The following is a 17,191-nucleotide window of genomic DNA, read 5'->3' as shown; positions in this document are numbered from 1 at the left end:
ATTATTATTTTGTAGTCGAGATAGTCCAATAAAGTCTCATGCAACTTCTTAAAAAATTCTGCCTTCCCATCATTTGGTGCATATATTCCAATTATCAGATATTTTTCCCCCTGAATCTGTACTTCAATTGCCAGATATCTTCCTTCTTCATCCTTAAATTTCATTTTTGGGTCCAATTTTTCTTTTGCATAAATCACTACTCCTCTCTTTTTAACTTTATCAGAAGATATAAATTCTTGTCCTAATCTTTTGTTCACCAACAGTTTCCTGTGTGCTCTGGTTATATGAGTTTCCTGTAGACATATCAGATCCAGTTGTTCCCTTTTCAAAATGTGAAAAACTTGTCGTTTTTTTCTGGGAAGGTTCAAACCGTTACAATTCCAGCTAAGAAGTTGCAGAGACATTTTGTTTATTAGATGTTTGACCCTCCGACTGCTCCAAGCTTTTCTTCTTCTTCAGTTGGCGGTTGTGGTAGTCCAAATGATAAATTTGCAATGTCCGTTAGCCCTCCTCCTTCTGATGTTAATCCTTGTCCTTCTTTTGCCGGGTCCACCGTACCTTTCTGTAGGTCCTCTAGGTTTCTCTCCAAAAAGTGTTCTTTTTCCTGTACTGTTCTTATTCTTACTTTCTTCCCTTTGTAGTTAAAGGACAACCCCTGTGGAAATTCCCACCTGAAGGGTATAAAGTTCTTCCTCAACAAATTGGCCAAGTCTCTATAAAAAGTCCTCACTTCCAAGATGTATTTAGGGATGTCCTTAAAGATTTGGACTTGAATGTTTCCAATCACCAAAGCTTTTTGATAATGGAGGTTCAGTATCTTGTCTCTTTCCTCTTTGGTTCTGAAGGTAATCAGACAATCCCTTGACTTCTTGCTTTGCTTTCTACCAAGTCTGAAAGCAGTTGTTATCTCTACTTCATCTTCCTCCAGATCTCCTTGCCAATTTTCCAGAATTGCCTCTGTGAGAAATTCCGTCAGATTGTCCTCTTCGTTCTCTGGAACCTGTCTTAATTTCAAATTCCGTTCTTTCCGTTGTAGTTCCAGTAAGGAGAGGGCCGCTTCATGCTCATTCACCTTTTTCTCAATCGGCACAAGTTTTTCCTGCGTCTCCCCTGCAACAGATTTTGCACTCTCTGCAATTTTCCTCGTTTCTGAAGATTCCTGAATCAGTCTATTTATAGATTCTGTATTAGTCGCCACTGATGTAGTGTTCAAATCCAATCTTGCTGTGAGTTCTGTCAATTTCTTTGAGTTTTCTGTAGATTGCTTTGTTAAGGCCTCTAGGGATTGATTTATTTTAAGCAGTGCCTGTGTCATAGATTCCATTGATGCTGCTGTCGCACTTTCCGGTGCAGGCACTGTGTTGCCAGAGATTGAGCCTCTTTTCTTTTGTGTTAGTTTAGCTTTAGATCTGGTTCTTATCTCCTCTGCCGTGCCACTCATATCCCAAGGCCGTTCTCACAGGAAAAACTTGCAATGGAAAATCCCACTGTTAGTCAGTTACTTTGCAGTTTTTTCCCTCTTAGTCCTCAAGAGGGAGCAATTAATAGTATCCAAGTTAGAGGAAACAAAGAAACAGAAAGCCAGATGTAAAAAATCTAAAGTCCGCCATTAAAGTTGTAAAACTTTTTCTCCAGTTAGATTTAAATAATCAAATATCTGTAACAAAGTCCCATTCAAGTCTTAAAAGTCTTAAAACTTTTTCACCATTTAAGGTATAGTCTATATCCACTTCAAAGTTATTTTAAAGAACAGTTTTCCCGGTGTTAACTCCTGGCAGCTCGTCCCCGGGGATCAGGGCAGTGAAAAACTTTGTTTCCCTTTAAATTAAGAGTATCTTCGCAAGACTGTCTTTTTTCCCCCTTCTCCTGCCGATCGGGAGGGAAGAGATACTTTTGACAGCTCAGGGTTGACAGTTCGCAACTAAGTTTCTTATAACTGCAGCGAGGTCTTTCGTTGCTTTAAGTTTCTGCAGTCCGGGGGGGGCAGACTTTCATAATATTTTCTTTCAAGGCATTACATGCCATGAACTTCACACCGGTGGTCCATAACCTTTCCCAGTCAGCAAACATGATGTTATATCCAATGTCCTGTGCCCATTTTATCATACCTGATTTAACCGTTTCATCCTGCGTATTCCATTTCAACAGCAAGTTATACATTCTTGAGAGCACCTTAGTCTTAGGTTCTAACAATTCTGTTTCTAATTTCGATTTTTCCACCTGGAATCCTATCTTTTTATCCATATTAAAAACCTCTTTAATCTGAGCATAATGTAACCAGTCTCGCACTTTATCCTTTAGTTTCTCCAAACTCTGCAGTCTCCAAGTTTCTCCAACTTTTTCAGTTATTTCCCAATATTTCGGCCATTCGGCCTCCATATTGAGTCTTTTCCGAGCCTTGGCCTCCATAGGTGACAACCACCTTGGAGTCTTGTTTTCTAGTAAGTCCTTATATTTTGACCAGACATTAAATATTGCTTTCCTGACAATATGATTCTTAAACATTTTATGAACCTTTACCTTGTCGTACCACAAATACGCATGCCAACCAAAAGCATTGTTAAACCCTTCCAGATCCAGGACATCAGTGTTCTCAAGAAGTAACCAATCCTTCATCCAGCAGAAAGCTGCAGCTTCGTAATATAACCTTAAGTCCGGCAGGGCAAACCCCCCTCTTTCCTTTGCATCTGTTAATATTTTAAATTTTATTCTGGGCTTTTTGCCCTGCCAGACAAACTTAGAGATATCTTTCTGCCACTTTCCAAAGCATTCCACTCTGTCCACGATCTGTAGGGCCTGGAACAAAAACAGCATCTTTGGCAACACATTCATCTTTATAGCAGCTATTCGGCCCAACAAGGAAAGTTTCAATCTCGACCAGATTTCTAAATCCTTTTTGATTTCTGACCAACATTTTTCATAATTGTCTTTGAATAAATTCAGATTTTTAGCAGATAAGTTAACCCCTAGGTATTTCACCTTTTTAACCACATTTAAGTCCGTCTCCTTCTGAAACCTCTCTGTTTCCATAGATGTCATGTTTTTTTTCCAAAACCTTAGTTTTCTGCTTATTTAATTTAAATCCAGCCAGCCGACCAAACTCATAAATCAATTCTAAAACTCTTTTTGTACTAGACTCTGGCTCCTGCAATGTTAAAACCAGGTCATCTGCAAATGCCTTTAATTTGTACTGTTTGGCTCCGACCTGTATCCCTTCCACCAACCGGTCCCCTCTAATCATGTTCAAGAGAACCTCCAGGACCGAAATAAATAACAGAGGAGAAATAGGGCAACCTTGTCGTGTTCCTTTTTCAATCTTGAACTCTTCTGTCACCACATTGTTAACTATCAGTTTAGCTTTTTGCTCTGAATAGATCGCATTTATTCCATTTTCAAATTCCCGTCCCACTCCCATCCCCTCCAAATTTTTCTTCATAAACTTCCATGAAATATTATCAAATGCTTTCTCCGCATCTATAAAAATTAACACTGCCTTAGTATTGATGTTTGTTTGTAAAAGTTCCAAAATGTCAATGATATTCCTGGTGTTATCAAACAAATGTCTACCTGGGAGAAAGCCTGCCTGATCTTTGTGAATTACTTCATTTAACACTGTTTTAAATCTACTTGCCAAGATATCAGCAAAAATTTTGTAATCCACATTCAGGAGCGAGATGGGGCGGTAGTTCTTAGGTTGAGTCTTTTCAGTTTCCGATTTAGGTATCAATGTGATGAAAGCTTCTTTCCACGATTCCGGCGCCTTCTTCCCCTCCAAAATCTCATTGCAAACCTCCAAAAGTGGTTGTGTCAAATAGTCTTTCAATATCTTATAATACTTGGAGGAAAGTCCATCCGGCCCTGGGGATTTTCCAAGCTGCATATTCTGAATGGCACCTTCAATTTCTTGTTGTGTTATTTTGTAGTTTAGGATTGACCTCTTTTCCTGAGATAGTTTTGGTAGTCCATTTTTCTTTAAAAATTGATCAATCTCTGTCTCTTTCTGTGGCTCTTGCGTGTAAAGTTGTTTAAAGTATCTCTGGAAGCACTTTCTGATCGCTTCGGGGTTTTGTATATTTCTCCCTTCGATTTCTAAGTTTGTCACCGTGTTCAGTTTTTGTCTCTTCTTCAGCTGCCATGCTAGCAGCTTCCCACATTTGTTTGCTGATTCAAATGTATTTTGTTTCATTAATTTGATTTTCCATTCCACTTCTTGATTTACCAGTTTAGCATATTGTGCTTGTTGGAATTTGATTTCTCTCAAGATCTCCTGAGATTTTGGTTTCACTCTCAACTTTTTCTCACCTTCTCTTATTTTCTCTAAGATCTTGTCTTTTCTTTCATTCTGTGCTTTTTTCTTAACGGTGTTCTGTTGTATCAAAAACCCCCTCATAACAGCTTTGCTTGCGTCCCAGATTACTCTTTTTTCCACTGTGGTGTTCAGATTTATTTCGAAATAGTCTCTCAAAGTCTTTTGGGCCTTTTTAATAAATTCCTGGTCTCTAAACAAGGTGTCATTCATTTTCCATCTAAAGGAGCCGGTTGGAGTTAGCCTCATTTCCATTTTCATAGCGTTATGGTCGGAGCAGGTTTTTGGGCAGATTTCCACTTTTCTAGTCTTCGGTGCCAGTCCTCTAGTTATCCATATTTGGTCGATTCGCGTCCATGACAGATGGGCTTCAGAGAAGAATGTTCCTTCTCTTCCTAGGGGGTTCTTTGCCCTCCAGATATCAATCAAGTCCAAATTGTCAGTTAATTCAAAAAAAGTTTTAGGTAGTCTGCCGTCTTTTGTCAAGTTTTGGTTTTGTGACTTGTCCATGTTGGTAGATACCACCCCATTCATATCTCCCATCATAATGGTGTTATCATAGTCCAGAAAGTCCAGCATTGTCTCATGCAGCTTCTTATAAAATTCCGATTTCCCCTCATTAGGTGCATAAATTCCCAATATCAAAATCTTTTCACCTTGTGCTTGTATCTCAATTGCCAAGATTCTTCCTTGCTCATCTTTAAATAGAAATTTTGGTGATAGGCTCTCCTTTGCATAGATCACCACTCCTCTTTTCTTGACTCTGTCCGATGAAATAAACTCTTGGCCTAATCTCTTGTTGACTAACACTTTCCTGTGTAGCCTAGTCACATGTGTTTCCTGCAAGCAAATTATGTCCAATTGTTCTTTCTTTAATATATGAAATATTCTCCTCCTTTTTTCCGGGGAATTACCACCGTTAATATTCCAACTGAGAAGCTGCAGAGACATCCTGGCCAAATCTACTAGTCACTAGGTGGTGGCGTTTCTTTCTTCTGTTCCTCAGACTCCAAAGGTGTAGGTGCAGGCGATGGTATAGGTACCACCAGAGGTCCAGGCCCTGGTGTTCCAAAAATCCCTTTCTGAAGGTCTTCTCCGAAATCTTTCAGAAATTTTTCTTTGTCCTCAGCAGCTTTTATTCTTACTTTCTTCCCTTTGAGTGTAAAGGATAATCCTTGGGGAAATTCCCACCTGAAGGGAATAAAGTTGCTCCTCAACAACTTAACAAGTTCAGAATATGTAGATCTAAGGTCCAAAAGTTGTTTTGGGATATCTTTATAAATTTCAGCCTTCCTGTCTTGGATTGTTAGTGACTTTCCGTAGTGTAAACTTAGTATTTTATCTCTTTCCTCCTTGGACCTCAAAATAAGCAGACAATCTCTGGGCTTATCCTTCCTTGCCACTCTTCCCAGTCTGAAGGCGCTTACAATTTTAAAGTCTTTATCTTCCTCCAGGGCCCAAAAGTTAGCAAATTCTTTTGTCAGATAATTAATTAAGTCCCCCTGTTCCAATTCTGGAATCGCCCTCAATCTGAGATTATTTTCCCGGTTTTGCAGTTCAATCATAGACAGGTAGGCCTGCTGTTCATCAATCTGCTTGTGTAGTGGCTTTACTTCTTCCTCTAATGCTTGAACTTTCTGATTGACTTCCACAGCTAATTTGCGATTTTCTGTGGTGGCTTCCACAAGACTTCCAATTGCTTGAGCATGCTGAGCAACTTGTTCAGTTAATTTATTAACACTGGCTGTGGCTTGGTCAATTTTAGCTGAGTGTTCATCTGCCTTTTTATCCAAACTTTCCAATTTTCCCAAGATTTGATCTAATACTGAGGCAGTTTTTCCCGCAGCCATACCCTCTAACAAGTCCTGCTCTGTTTCTTCCTCTTGTGCCACCAAAACAGCAGGAACAGATGATCTACGCTGCTGTGGAATCAAGGTTGTTTGTGTTAATTGTTTAGCCTTTGCTTTAGCCGATCTTGTTTTCCCAGCACCGCTCATTCCACTCCTGTCTACGTGTCAAGGTCAAATTGTATAGAGTCCCATGGGAATCTACAGTCCCAGAAAGTAAACAATAAAACAGGAGAGAGAGGAAAAATACAAGTCTCCAACAATTGTAATTCCAAAGTCCTCTAGGGGGAGTACAGCCGTGTCTTAGGAAGACAAAGAAATTTTTTCCACAGCTTATTCCAAAAGCTTAAAGATTTTAACAATGTCTAATGGTTCAGAGGAGCCTTCAGATTCTTGTAACCAGCAGAGTGGAATCTTTGTGAACAATGTTTCTATATAAGTGCCAGACAACTGTAATTCCCAGCAACTAGGCCAATTGTGCTCAAAATGTAACAGTTCAAAGTAACAAAATTAAAGTCTGCAGTCTGACAGTTCTGAAAGTTTGGCAGTTCAAGTACCTGGGTTTCTTTATAAATTATTTGCAAGTCCACAGGGAGAGGATAGTCAAAGTCAACAAAGAGAGAGCAAAAGAAGATCCTTTAGTTCCTTTAAAGCAATCCTGCAGTGCTTGAAGTAATAGCTTCTATTTCCACTTCAAAGGCTTCAGATCCAAGTCTTTGCTTTGAAGTTTAAGCAAGATCGGGAGGCGGACTTCCTGGTTACGTCTCCCGCTTCATCCAAATTATTTTAAAATTATTTAATCCAATTTCTTTAAATTTATATAGTCCAATTACTTTAGTCCCTTTTACTCACGAATTGAAGAAGTTTCCGAGTCTTTTGTTCCAGGAAAAAAGGTCAGCGCTCACCGACAGCAGCTATGCGGCTTCACTCACGCAGAAAGAGCGATCGACTCACAGCACCGCGCCAACCCCTCCACGTTCCGGGACCCCTTACGGGGCTCCTTCTTCGTTTCAGGGGGCGCTTCAGGTGCCCGCCGAGTCCCACGGCCACAGGCTCACTCTGCCTATGGTTTTCCGACGTGGGTCCCCGCTTCGCCGTAGCGGGCAACCCTTTTCCGCGGAGCTTCCCCTTCACTAAGCGAAGGAGACCGCCATTGCCGGTTGCGCCGCCTCCGGAAGTCTGTAAATAATGTATATAAAGCAGATACTTTGAGGGGACTTTCATTCATTCCTCCTCACCACTATGAGCTGAATAAAGGGCATGAAATCACTTTGCGACTCTGAGTATATTTCAAGGTAACAGGACAGAACACTTCCCTTGCCAGGCTGTCAATAGTTGGCAGTGACCACTCGGTGGCCGAAGCTCTGCTCATCTTCCTGGAGGCAGTGCCAGAACCAGTCCTTTGCTATGAACTGTATCAGCGCTGCCTTGAGTGCTCACATGACAGCCACCTCTGTCGCCAGGTCGGCCCCAGAGCCCCATCTCTTCCTGGCTGGTCTGTGGTGTGTACAGAAGCATAGAATCAGAAGGGATTTCCAAAGTCATCTAGTCCAAATGTTGCCGCGAGTAACAGGAAATCCACTAAAACATCCCTGAAAGCCAGTAAACCGGCACACTGGCAGGAGGGCTAGTCTGGTCTGGGAAGCCTTCTTAACTGCAGAGGTTGCTGATGTCTCCTTTGATAACCATCCCTCTCGGTTGTGGAGGGGGGTGGGGTGCGCACATGTTGCCTTTTTGCTTTCTGGCAAGGAGTTGTAACAATAGCCCACCTGTTTCAGTGAACCTCGCTTGAATTTCCAACACAGGAAGCGGCCATATACTGAATCAGACCCCTGGGCCATTTAGCTCAGTATTGCCGAAATTGACAAGCAGTGGCTCTCCAGGATTTCAGACAAGGGATGTTCCCTACCCTCCTGGGAGATGCTGGGGGTGGAGCCTGAGACTTTCTGCATGAAAAGCAGGTGGTTTACTGCAGAGCTATGGCCCTTTCCCCAAGATATCTCAGTTGGTAGAGCATAAGACTCTTCATCTCAGTGTCCTGAGTTCGAGCCCCACCTTAGGCATTGCAGGGGGTTCGATTAGTTAACCCTCGTGGTCCCTTCCGACTCTACAGTTGTATTATTCCCCAAAGTTCCCAGCAGAGTTCTAGTCCGGTTACCATTTTAAACATTCTTTTTTTTATGCCAGGTCTGAACCTGCGAACATAAGAAGTACACTGTGCTAGTGATCCATGCCCCTCCTCTAGCAAAGCTCTGCACTGAAACTCCAAACTGTGGGATGTAAACACAGGAGCAGTCAATGACAACATTCCTAGAGTGTACATGTTAGAACATGGGGAGGGATGTCTGTCCAGCAAGCAGGTAAACTTCCTGGGACGGACTTCCTCCGCATGTGACCAGAGGTGGGTGTGGCCTCACCTGTGCAGGTAATGACAAAAGCACAGGGCAGGCAGCCACTCTCTCTCTCTGCCATTTTCCTTCGATGAAGCAACATCTAAGGATGCTCTCTTGGCTCCCAGCCAAGAGAGGAGATAAGGACTATCTTGCTACAAGATAGATTCTAAATGTATTTTACCTTTTTAAGCCTGTCTGCCTTCTGGGATCACATTGTGAACAGAACGTGAGTAAACTCTTTTATACTTTTATAAAGACTGTGTCGTGTCTTGTATTTTAAGAGGGAACAAAAGGGGAAATTACCAGAGTAATTATTATAGAGGTTCTAGCGAACCTGTGCACACGTTACCGTTGCACACTTAAAGGGGAATGTTTATAAACTCTGCTGATATTTTGGGAACTTGTTAGCACAAGTTGGATAAGGATATAATTAGTCAATATATCCTCTCCTGCACCCCAGAACATTCCCACACAAACTGCCCCTCCCTGTCTTGCAGGTGATCTGCCAGTTGCCGCGGTCGCACCAGAACGTGTTCCGCTTCGTGGTGGCTTTCCTGCGGGAGCTGCTGAAATACTCTGAGAGCAACAACGTCAGTGGCAACATGCTAGTTAAGGCCTGCCTGTCGTGGCTGGGAGCTGGCCTTCCTCCTGCTCCCGCCTCCTCTCATGCAAATGTTTCCGCTTCCCTGCAGCCACCCTCTTTGCCAGCCTCCTGCTACGGCCTCTGCCCAACGTTCTGCCGAGTGCCATCGGCTTCCTCCTGGGCTTCCTGCTGGGGGCGGATGACTACGAAAGGTGCCAAGCGTGACTGGAGACAAAGTTGGGAGGGAAGAGGCAAGGCCCAGCCTCTGTTCTCTGGTGCCTGCCCTTCCCCTTGTGCCATCTTGCCATGTGCCAGCTCAACTTCCCTGTGCTTCGCCCTTTCCACCTTTTCCTCTTGACTCCTGACACGGTTGCACACTTGGCTTTCCACATGGTTTCAGGGCATTGGCAGCAGGTTCAGGGTGCTTGGGGAGGGACCCTGTTGGAGGACAGTCATTCCCCTGCCCATCCTACTACCACCACTGCTGCTCTCAGTCCCTGCGCAGTAGTCCACGCTCTCCCCTTCTGCTGCAGCTGAGCATGTGCTACTCTTGGTGGGTGCCAGGCATAAGGATTCCTGGCCTGTCCTGGGATTGCAGGACCTCTTTCTCTCATCAAGAAGGGGCAGGGCAGCCACTGTGGCCCACATACGCCTTAGCCTGCTCTCTATAGTTCAGCTATCTGTCCCCATTCTGCCAAGTAGAGTTCTAGGGTGTTCATTCTTCATGAAACACTAAGCATTGCCTAAAGGGACCAGGGGGGAGGAGGGGGCACAGGCTGGGCAGCAGGAGGGGAGCTGAGGCAGTGGGTACAGCTGGGTTGGGTTGGGCTCCCCACCTGACCCCAAGTTCTGCAACTTTGTCTTTCTGCTTTTCTGTCCTGGGTTCCTGTACTTGGTGCACACACACTCTTAATTTATTGGGAAACGGTTGTTTCAAAATGAAAGATCCGTTGTGCAGAGATTGTTCTGGTGTTTGGAGGGGAGCTACACTTGCCTTTGCTGGTTTCTCCACTGCTCTGAAGCTCAGCCAGACTTTCCAAATGTAGCCGCCTTGGGCCCTCGCAGCACACATGAGGGAGAGGCTGTGGAGAGGGGGTGCTGCATGGGGCATCAGGTCGTGCAGATACCATGGAATCTGACTTCGCTCTTCACAACAAGGCTTGCAGGTGCAGAAAGAGGGCTACATTGCTTCCCCAAGGTGTTTCTCAATTGCTCTCCTTCCTCATACTGCTTGCAGCTTGCAAGTTTCAGCCCAGCAGCAGCTGGCTGCAAATTATTGCATAGACTCTTGAGGGGAGGTCTGCCCTCCCCTCTCCCCATTAAGCTTTGTCTCCAGGGCTCAGTGGTAGGAGGGAGAACAGAGGAAGAAAAAGAACTGGGCTTGGCTTGAGGGGGTTATGAGAGCATATGTGCACCTGGTGCCAAGGGATAAGGCTGCAGAACTGAGCAGAGCACACTTAAGAGCAGGAGGAGCTGAGCCCTGCTCCTGCCACCACCACCAACAGCAACTCCTAGATGTCCACTTGTTCTTCTCAAGGGAGTCCCCAAAATGACCAAAAGAGACTGGAGCTCTGAGAGCAGCTATGGAGACTGCAGAGTCTGGATGGGAGCTCTTTTATTATTTATTTTCATTTGAAGTGGGATGGAGTGGAGGGTAGATGGATCATTTTGAGGGGGAGCAGGCGGAGAGCAGTGGAACGGGATTGGGAACTTCCCCCTTCCCCACTGAAATAGTCCAACTGGGCACCCTAGGAATTGGCAGGGCCAACCTGCGCATGAGGCGTTGCGAGGCCATTGGCTCAAGGGGGGGCAGATCAAGGTCCATAGAGCACCATGCTTGCAGCCATGCCACTATTGTGACCACGGTCAGGCCCTTGTGAGGGTTTTGCCAACGCAACCTGCTCCTCTCCAGCCTCCTTTCCTAAAGGAGAAGCAGAGGCAGGGCTCAGGGTGTTTCTGCCTCAAGCAAAAACATCCTCAGCTGGTCCTGGCAGTGGAAGAATGGACAAAATTCAAAGATTATTTAGCTAAATATGTCAAGATAACCTAATTGGAAAAGCTTGTAAATACAAGATAGGCTTAGGATTTAAATATGTAAGGATAGGAATTAAGATGTTTCAAGCTAGATTAGAAAGAATGAAAGATGTGAAGTGATCAAGTTAATATTTTTTTTGAGAAGATTGATTTTGGAAAACTGTTAAAATGAAATATAATGAAATTCAACCAGGGGGATTTGAGGAAGCCACTTAACAATGTTATCAAGATTGGTTTAATTACAATTAGGATGTTTGTTTGTTTGTTTGTTTGTTTGTTTGTTTGTCTCAATTTTTTTTTGGAAAATTAATTTAAAAAACTGAAAAGAAAAACACCATAGATTATCCAGAATCCCAAGCAGCGACATTGTGAAACTTTCCTAGGAATAAAAGGTAGGGGGGAAGGAGGCACAATGTCAAGCAGGCAACAGAATAAACCCGAGCACTGTGGGTCTGAAACCGGCCCCTGAATTTCTTGCTCCCCACTCTGCCCTTCTGACAGTAACATTTTTTTGCTTGCTGGATGGCTGTGTGCAATGAGAGCTCAGTCACTGAGGAAGGGTGCTGGCCCAGTGGGAGAAGTATGTGCTTGGCATGCAGACGATCCAGAAATCCATTCAAGCCCAAAATTCCAGTTCTCACGTTTTCTGTATACATGGCTAATTTAAAGGGGAATAGCATGGTGCCTTCCACAGAGTCAGACCAAGGAGAAATTCTGTAAGCAAAGGTAGCAGGCTTTGAACAGCTTATGCAGATACACAAGGACACATTGCTAAAAGAAACAAAGGGATTTGGAGGGACCATGAGTGAACAGGTAGTACCAGAATGTACAGAATTGTACCTAGAAAAAGGTTACAACTGGATTACCTTTTTGTAAACAACAACATCAACAACCCCCAAAATAAAACTCGGAAGCAGCAGGACTCCTTAGGAACTCTTCAAAAAACAAAACACAAAACTGCATATCCCTACCTAGTCACCAAATGTGAGGGGAAACGTAAACCAGCATGTTACACTGCTTTAAATGATAGCCAGATTCTGCCATTTTTTACCACACCAGAAGTAAAAGCACAGGGCATTAATAAGTTTTTGAAAAATCCTGCACTTCATTTGTAGCCAAGGGAAAGCTTTCTGAAATGTACAAAATCTTACTAAGACACACAATCTGTTGAAATGACCAAGCAGCGGACGAGATTCGGGGACAGTGGTGTGCCGCCTGGGGAAATGTTCCTTTCCATTCACCTTAATGGTGACCTTGTGCATCCATAAATAACTTTCAGAAATGTATTTCATTACTTCCCAAAGCTTCTCAATGGGCTACCAAATGACATTTCTTTCTATTTTGGATGAAACTGGGGAAGCAGCTTTAGAAGAAGGGGTTGCTGACATTCACTGGCCTGGAAAACACCTGATGCCAATATGATGGCATAGCGGTGTCCGCAAATGGTGGGTGGTGAATTGCTTGGGTGGCCTCTCTTGAGAAACGTTGCCAGAAAATGTATGAACCTGTTTGTGATAAAAAGTGATTCGTAAAGCTGCAAACAGCAGGTGTCCCAAGGTTAGAGAGAAAACATGGCAACGAAAGAGCAGGGAGATTAGTTCAGGGTCAAGCTGGGTGGGTTGTCAAGGAAACAGTGTCCTGCCCATCTTTGTGACATCTCGTGCTGCTTGTAGAAAAGACAGCAGCTACACATCCCCGTCGTGGGATAGTTGGGAGGAGTTGGCTGAGACAGAACTGGGACGGAGAAGCAAGCAAGCAAGCAAGCAAGCAAGCAAGCAAGCAAGCAAGCGAGGGACCAACAGGGGAGATAGGTGTAGACTTTGCTTTGCTTTGCTTTCACTTTATCATTTCATTTTCATTTGTATATTTTGTGCACATATTTTCCTGTATATTTTAGACAGAGAGGAGTAGCAATAGGGTTAGAGGCAAGGTTCAGAGTTTGTGTTGTGTGAGCATTTTAAAGCAGTTTAGTTTAAACAGGAGGGGATTTTACCTGAAGAGATGGCCAGCATCGTGAATCTGTAAGTAGGATTTCTTCTGCTTCTTTTTTTTAATCTTCTGGGGCGAGGGCTTGGGGTCCCCCACACGGCCAGCATCCCCATGGAATTTAACCCCTTCCTGAACAGTTTAACTTCTCTTCCCACCCCCCTCCCTTTCCCCGCCTTCCCATTCTCCCTCAAATCTCATTGCAGCTCAGCTGGTTAGAGGGAGCTGCAGATAGCACCAAGGTTGCAGGTCCGATTCCCATAAGGTACAGCTGCATATTCCTGCATTGCAGGGGGCTGGACTAGATGATCCCCAGGGTACCTTCCATGATCATTATTTGGGGATGCTTTTTATTACATTCATAGCCCACTTTTCATCCAAGCAGTTCAAGGTGGCATTGATGGCTTGCCTTTCCCCCCGTTTTCCCCCTCACAAAGCGTGTTCTCCAATAAATGAGAGCACGTGTTGCGGTGTGGGCCACCAGGCCAGGCCTCTTGTTGCCAGGAAGGTTAATAGTTGTTGCCTGGCATCATGATTGGGTAACCGGGTTGCTGGGGCAAATTGTATGTTGCAAATTGGGTGGGTGGGACCATAGTCTTTAAATATTGGTGCACTCTGGTTTCTCTTTCTCTTTGCAGAGTGCATCGGATCAGGAGCAATCTTCTCATGTCTGGTTACATTTCTTTATTTCCCCCCTTCTTTTTAATCCTCTCTATTTTATTTTCCCCCTTCTTTTTAATCCTCTCTAGTCCCTTAATTAATCTATTTCCCCTTTTTTCCTGTTTGATTTCTCACCCCACCCCTTACCCTGCCCTGTGGGAAGATTCTCCCTGTATCTGTGGTTGCCTTTCCCAATAGGGAGGGAGCCGCCATTAGGGGCTTTCTTTGCAAAAAGGTTTCCCCCATTTTTGCCTGTTTAATTGTGGTGCTAGTCAGGGCTGTTCCCAGCTTAGCTGGTATCACTTTCGTTTATAGTATCCCCAAAGGTTGGCTTTATTTTGGGTGCATGCAGTGCTCTTGGCCGAGTTTTAATCTAGCCTTGGGCGGGCGCACTATATTGAGTTCCTTTAATATTGCAATGAGAGTATAAAAGGCAGAGAGCAGAGCAGGGAGGCCTTCACGGCCTGCTCGGCCTGCACATATCTTTCAAGCCTTAGCCTGCTACAGTTAGCAGTACAGTAAAGTGTTAAAGTCTATGTGACATGTGACTCATTTTCTCTATAAGAATTTATCTGTTTGTTTGCAGGCTCACTTGTTGCTAATGTATATCTTAGGCAGACAGAGTGGAACCAGAGGCTCTCTGTGCCTCCAGTGAGCACTCTGTGTATGCTCTTTATTATGCTGTTTCTGAACAAGTTTATTTTCTTCTAGTTTGTTTTGCCCTGATAGTGGCAACTGCCATTTTAGAGGCGAGCCACTGTGGCTTAGTGGCCAGAGTGTAGGACTAGGACCTGGGAGTCAGGGTTCATATCCCCCATTTAGCCATTGTTATCAAAACAAAACAAACTGCTCCGTTTGGACTATTCTGTTGCTGGGTAGTCCGGCCCACTTGTAACATTGCTCCCCAAAAGAACTTTGGGTTTCTTGAGGGCGTGCTTCCCTCTAAAGTGCAACAGGGGTACCTGGTCAGGCAGTGGGCTGCCTCGAGTTTGTTATCTCATTGGAAACATTTATCTCTGGCCTAGCAGGTGATCTTAGGGTTTGGCCCGCTTGGCCCTAGAATTTGATGGACACTGGCAGCGTTTCCGGCCTGAATAGCTTCCCCATGTGATGCACAAAGCATTGGTTTCACCAGTTCCTCACATTTAGTCTTTTGCAGATTATGACAGGGCCTTTGCAGATGCCTCCAGAGCTTGCCTCTCCTGCAGAGGGTGACTTGCTGGTGCCCTAGGTGCCTTCTTCCAGAAGGAAGCGTCTTCAGAGGTGGCGATCCAGGAGCAGGGAAAAGGGGAGCAGGGATGATGCTGACACCTCCTTGCAGGTACATCAAACCTGGGTCTTTAGGGATCATCCTGGATAGCTCAGCTGGTCAGTGTATGGTGCCGGTAATCCCTAGGTTGCTGGATGGTCCCTATATGGGACAGCTGCATGCTCCCTCATCACTCTGCCCGGACACTGAGGTCCAGCGCCGAGGGCCTTCTGGTGGTTCCCTCACTGTGAGAGGCCAAGTTACAGGGCACCATGTGTAGTACCTTCTCGGTAGTTGCACCCGCCCTGTGGTACGCTCTCCCATCAGATGTCTACTACCAGACTTTTAGAAGACATCTAATGCAGCCCTGTTTAGGGAAGCCTTTAATGTTTGCTGCATTTCTGTATTTAATCTTTTGTTGGAAGCTGCTCAGAGTGGCTGGGGATGTCCAGCCAGATGGGCGGGGTACAAATAGATGATGATGATATTGTGGGAGAGTGGACTACATGATCCTCAGGGTCCCTTCCACCCCACTATTCTTTAAGTTGCAATTCACTCTGGGTATGTTAGATTCAGGGCTGCCATCATCCCCTCAGCTTGCTAGGATCGCAGGGACAGGGACATGTGGACCACTTGCGCAGCTCCACATTTCAAATGAAAATTCCCTGAGCAATAGTACCTTAAGCTGGTATGCAGGAAGCTGGCCCAGCAGCAGTTTTGTAGGGACTTTTTAGGGTTTCTGGCCAGCGTTGGCCCTGTAAATTTACACATCAGGGTGGCAACTCAAGGCAGGGCATTCTGCCCAAGTGGGGGCTGGGGGCTAGCAAGCTATAACTCTATACCTCTTGCCCATATTTCCATAAAAATACCTTCCTTGGAAGCCTGGCTAAAAGGTTATCTAGATGGGTCATTTTCCCAAGGTTTGGGATTCCTCTGGCTTTTCAACCAGTGGCTCAGAATACAGCAACTTTAAAGCCAGTCAGAGAGCTACCTGCGGTAGCAAATAAGAAGGTTAGGAAGCAGCTTTCATTGGGACGTTTGGTGGGATCCCCTTGATTCTCCTTCTATTCCTGATTTTCATTTACCCCCTTTGGGGATCGTCCCTAAGGATGCCCCATATAATCCATATTTATCGCATCCCATAGGCACCTCAGTGTATGACTCTCTGGAATTGTTCCGTGAAATATGCATCTTTGGATCAGGCAGTTGAGCTTACCAACTAATTGGATGAGGGCCTGGTTGGCATTATGCGATATTGAATTGGCTGTTAGGCTGCTGCCGGTTCACCTTCAAGATTATAAGTAGTTGGGCTTTAATTGGATGGTCCTTACATTGATAAGGTGATGGCAATGGGTTGTGCTATAGGCTGTGCAGCACTCGAGTCCTTTAGTGTCTTTCTGGATTGAACATTGCGAGTCAAGACTCGTTTAACTGGGGGTACCATTATTTGGATTATCTCACTGGCTGGTTCATGTGACACCAGCCCCTGCTTAGGCTTACTGCACGCCCCTTATATTCCCTGAGGAGCTGGGTGTTCCGTTGGCAGTGGATAGGACAGTGGCTCCTACTGCCCCTTTTAACGCATTCGGGGGCTAGCTGGATATCGTTGCTCATACCTCTGCTTGCCTGTGGAAATGCTGTTTGCCGTGAAGGACATTATTCTTGTAATACTTCCTCTGATAGCAAATATTGCTTTGTCAGATTCTATCATTGCTAAGTCAGTTAAAAATTGGCATGCAGGGTGGTTGTTCCAGGCTGCCCCTTCCATTCCTGCTCGGCCAGGTGGTCTCATGGCCCGGGGTCCCTTCATCATCCTGTACAGTGGCCTTGAGCCTGGCAGGGCAAGGCTATCACATGTGACCTAACTTTTCTTGAGTTCTCCCCATTGTAGTGTCAGCGCACATCTGGACTGAGGAGTACAGGGACCGTCGGGTCTGTCTTGGTCTGATAACCAGGCAGTGTGAGGGTCCTGGCAAAATGGTCCTCATGCTTTGGCAGAGTCTCCGCCCCCTTTTATGTGCCTTCCAGCTGCACTGCTTAAGGTTTAATATTGCGTTTCTGCTCGCTCTATTACGGGATCATCTAATGTTTTTGCTGTCACTCTATCCCATTTTCAGTTGGAGAGCTCAGATC

The 17,191-nt window shown here is 44.8% G+C and overlaps 1 protein-coding gene across 1 annotated transcript in view; it reads left to right on the top strand.

The window, feature by feature from the left end:
• Positions 1-17,191, top strand: part of LOC144326329 (uncharacterized) — a 105,240-nt gene that overhangs the window by 65,460 nt on the left and 22,589 nt on the right. The window contains exons 5-7 of the mRNA XM_077922869.1: positions 7,489-7,616; positions 9,044-9,153; positions 9,237-9,341. Coding sequence (XP_077778995.1) covers positions 7,489-7,616; positions 9,044-9,153; positions 9,237-9,341 — 343 coding nt within the window. The remainder of the gene's footprint in view (positions 1-7,488; positions 7,617-9,043; positions 9,154-9,236; positions 9,342-17,191) is intronic.

This window comes from Podarcis muralis, chromosome W (genome assembly GCF_964188315.1).
Source record: "Podarcis muralis chromosome W, rPodMur119.hap1.1, whole genome shotgun sequence".
NCBI classification, from domain to species: Eukaryota; Metazoa; Chordata; class Lepidosauria; order Squamata; family Lacertidae; genus Podarcis; species Podarcis muralis.
Note: the sequence above shows the minus strand (reverse complement) of the source record. Positions and strands in the feature narration are given on the sequence as shown.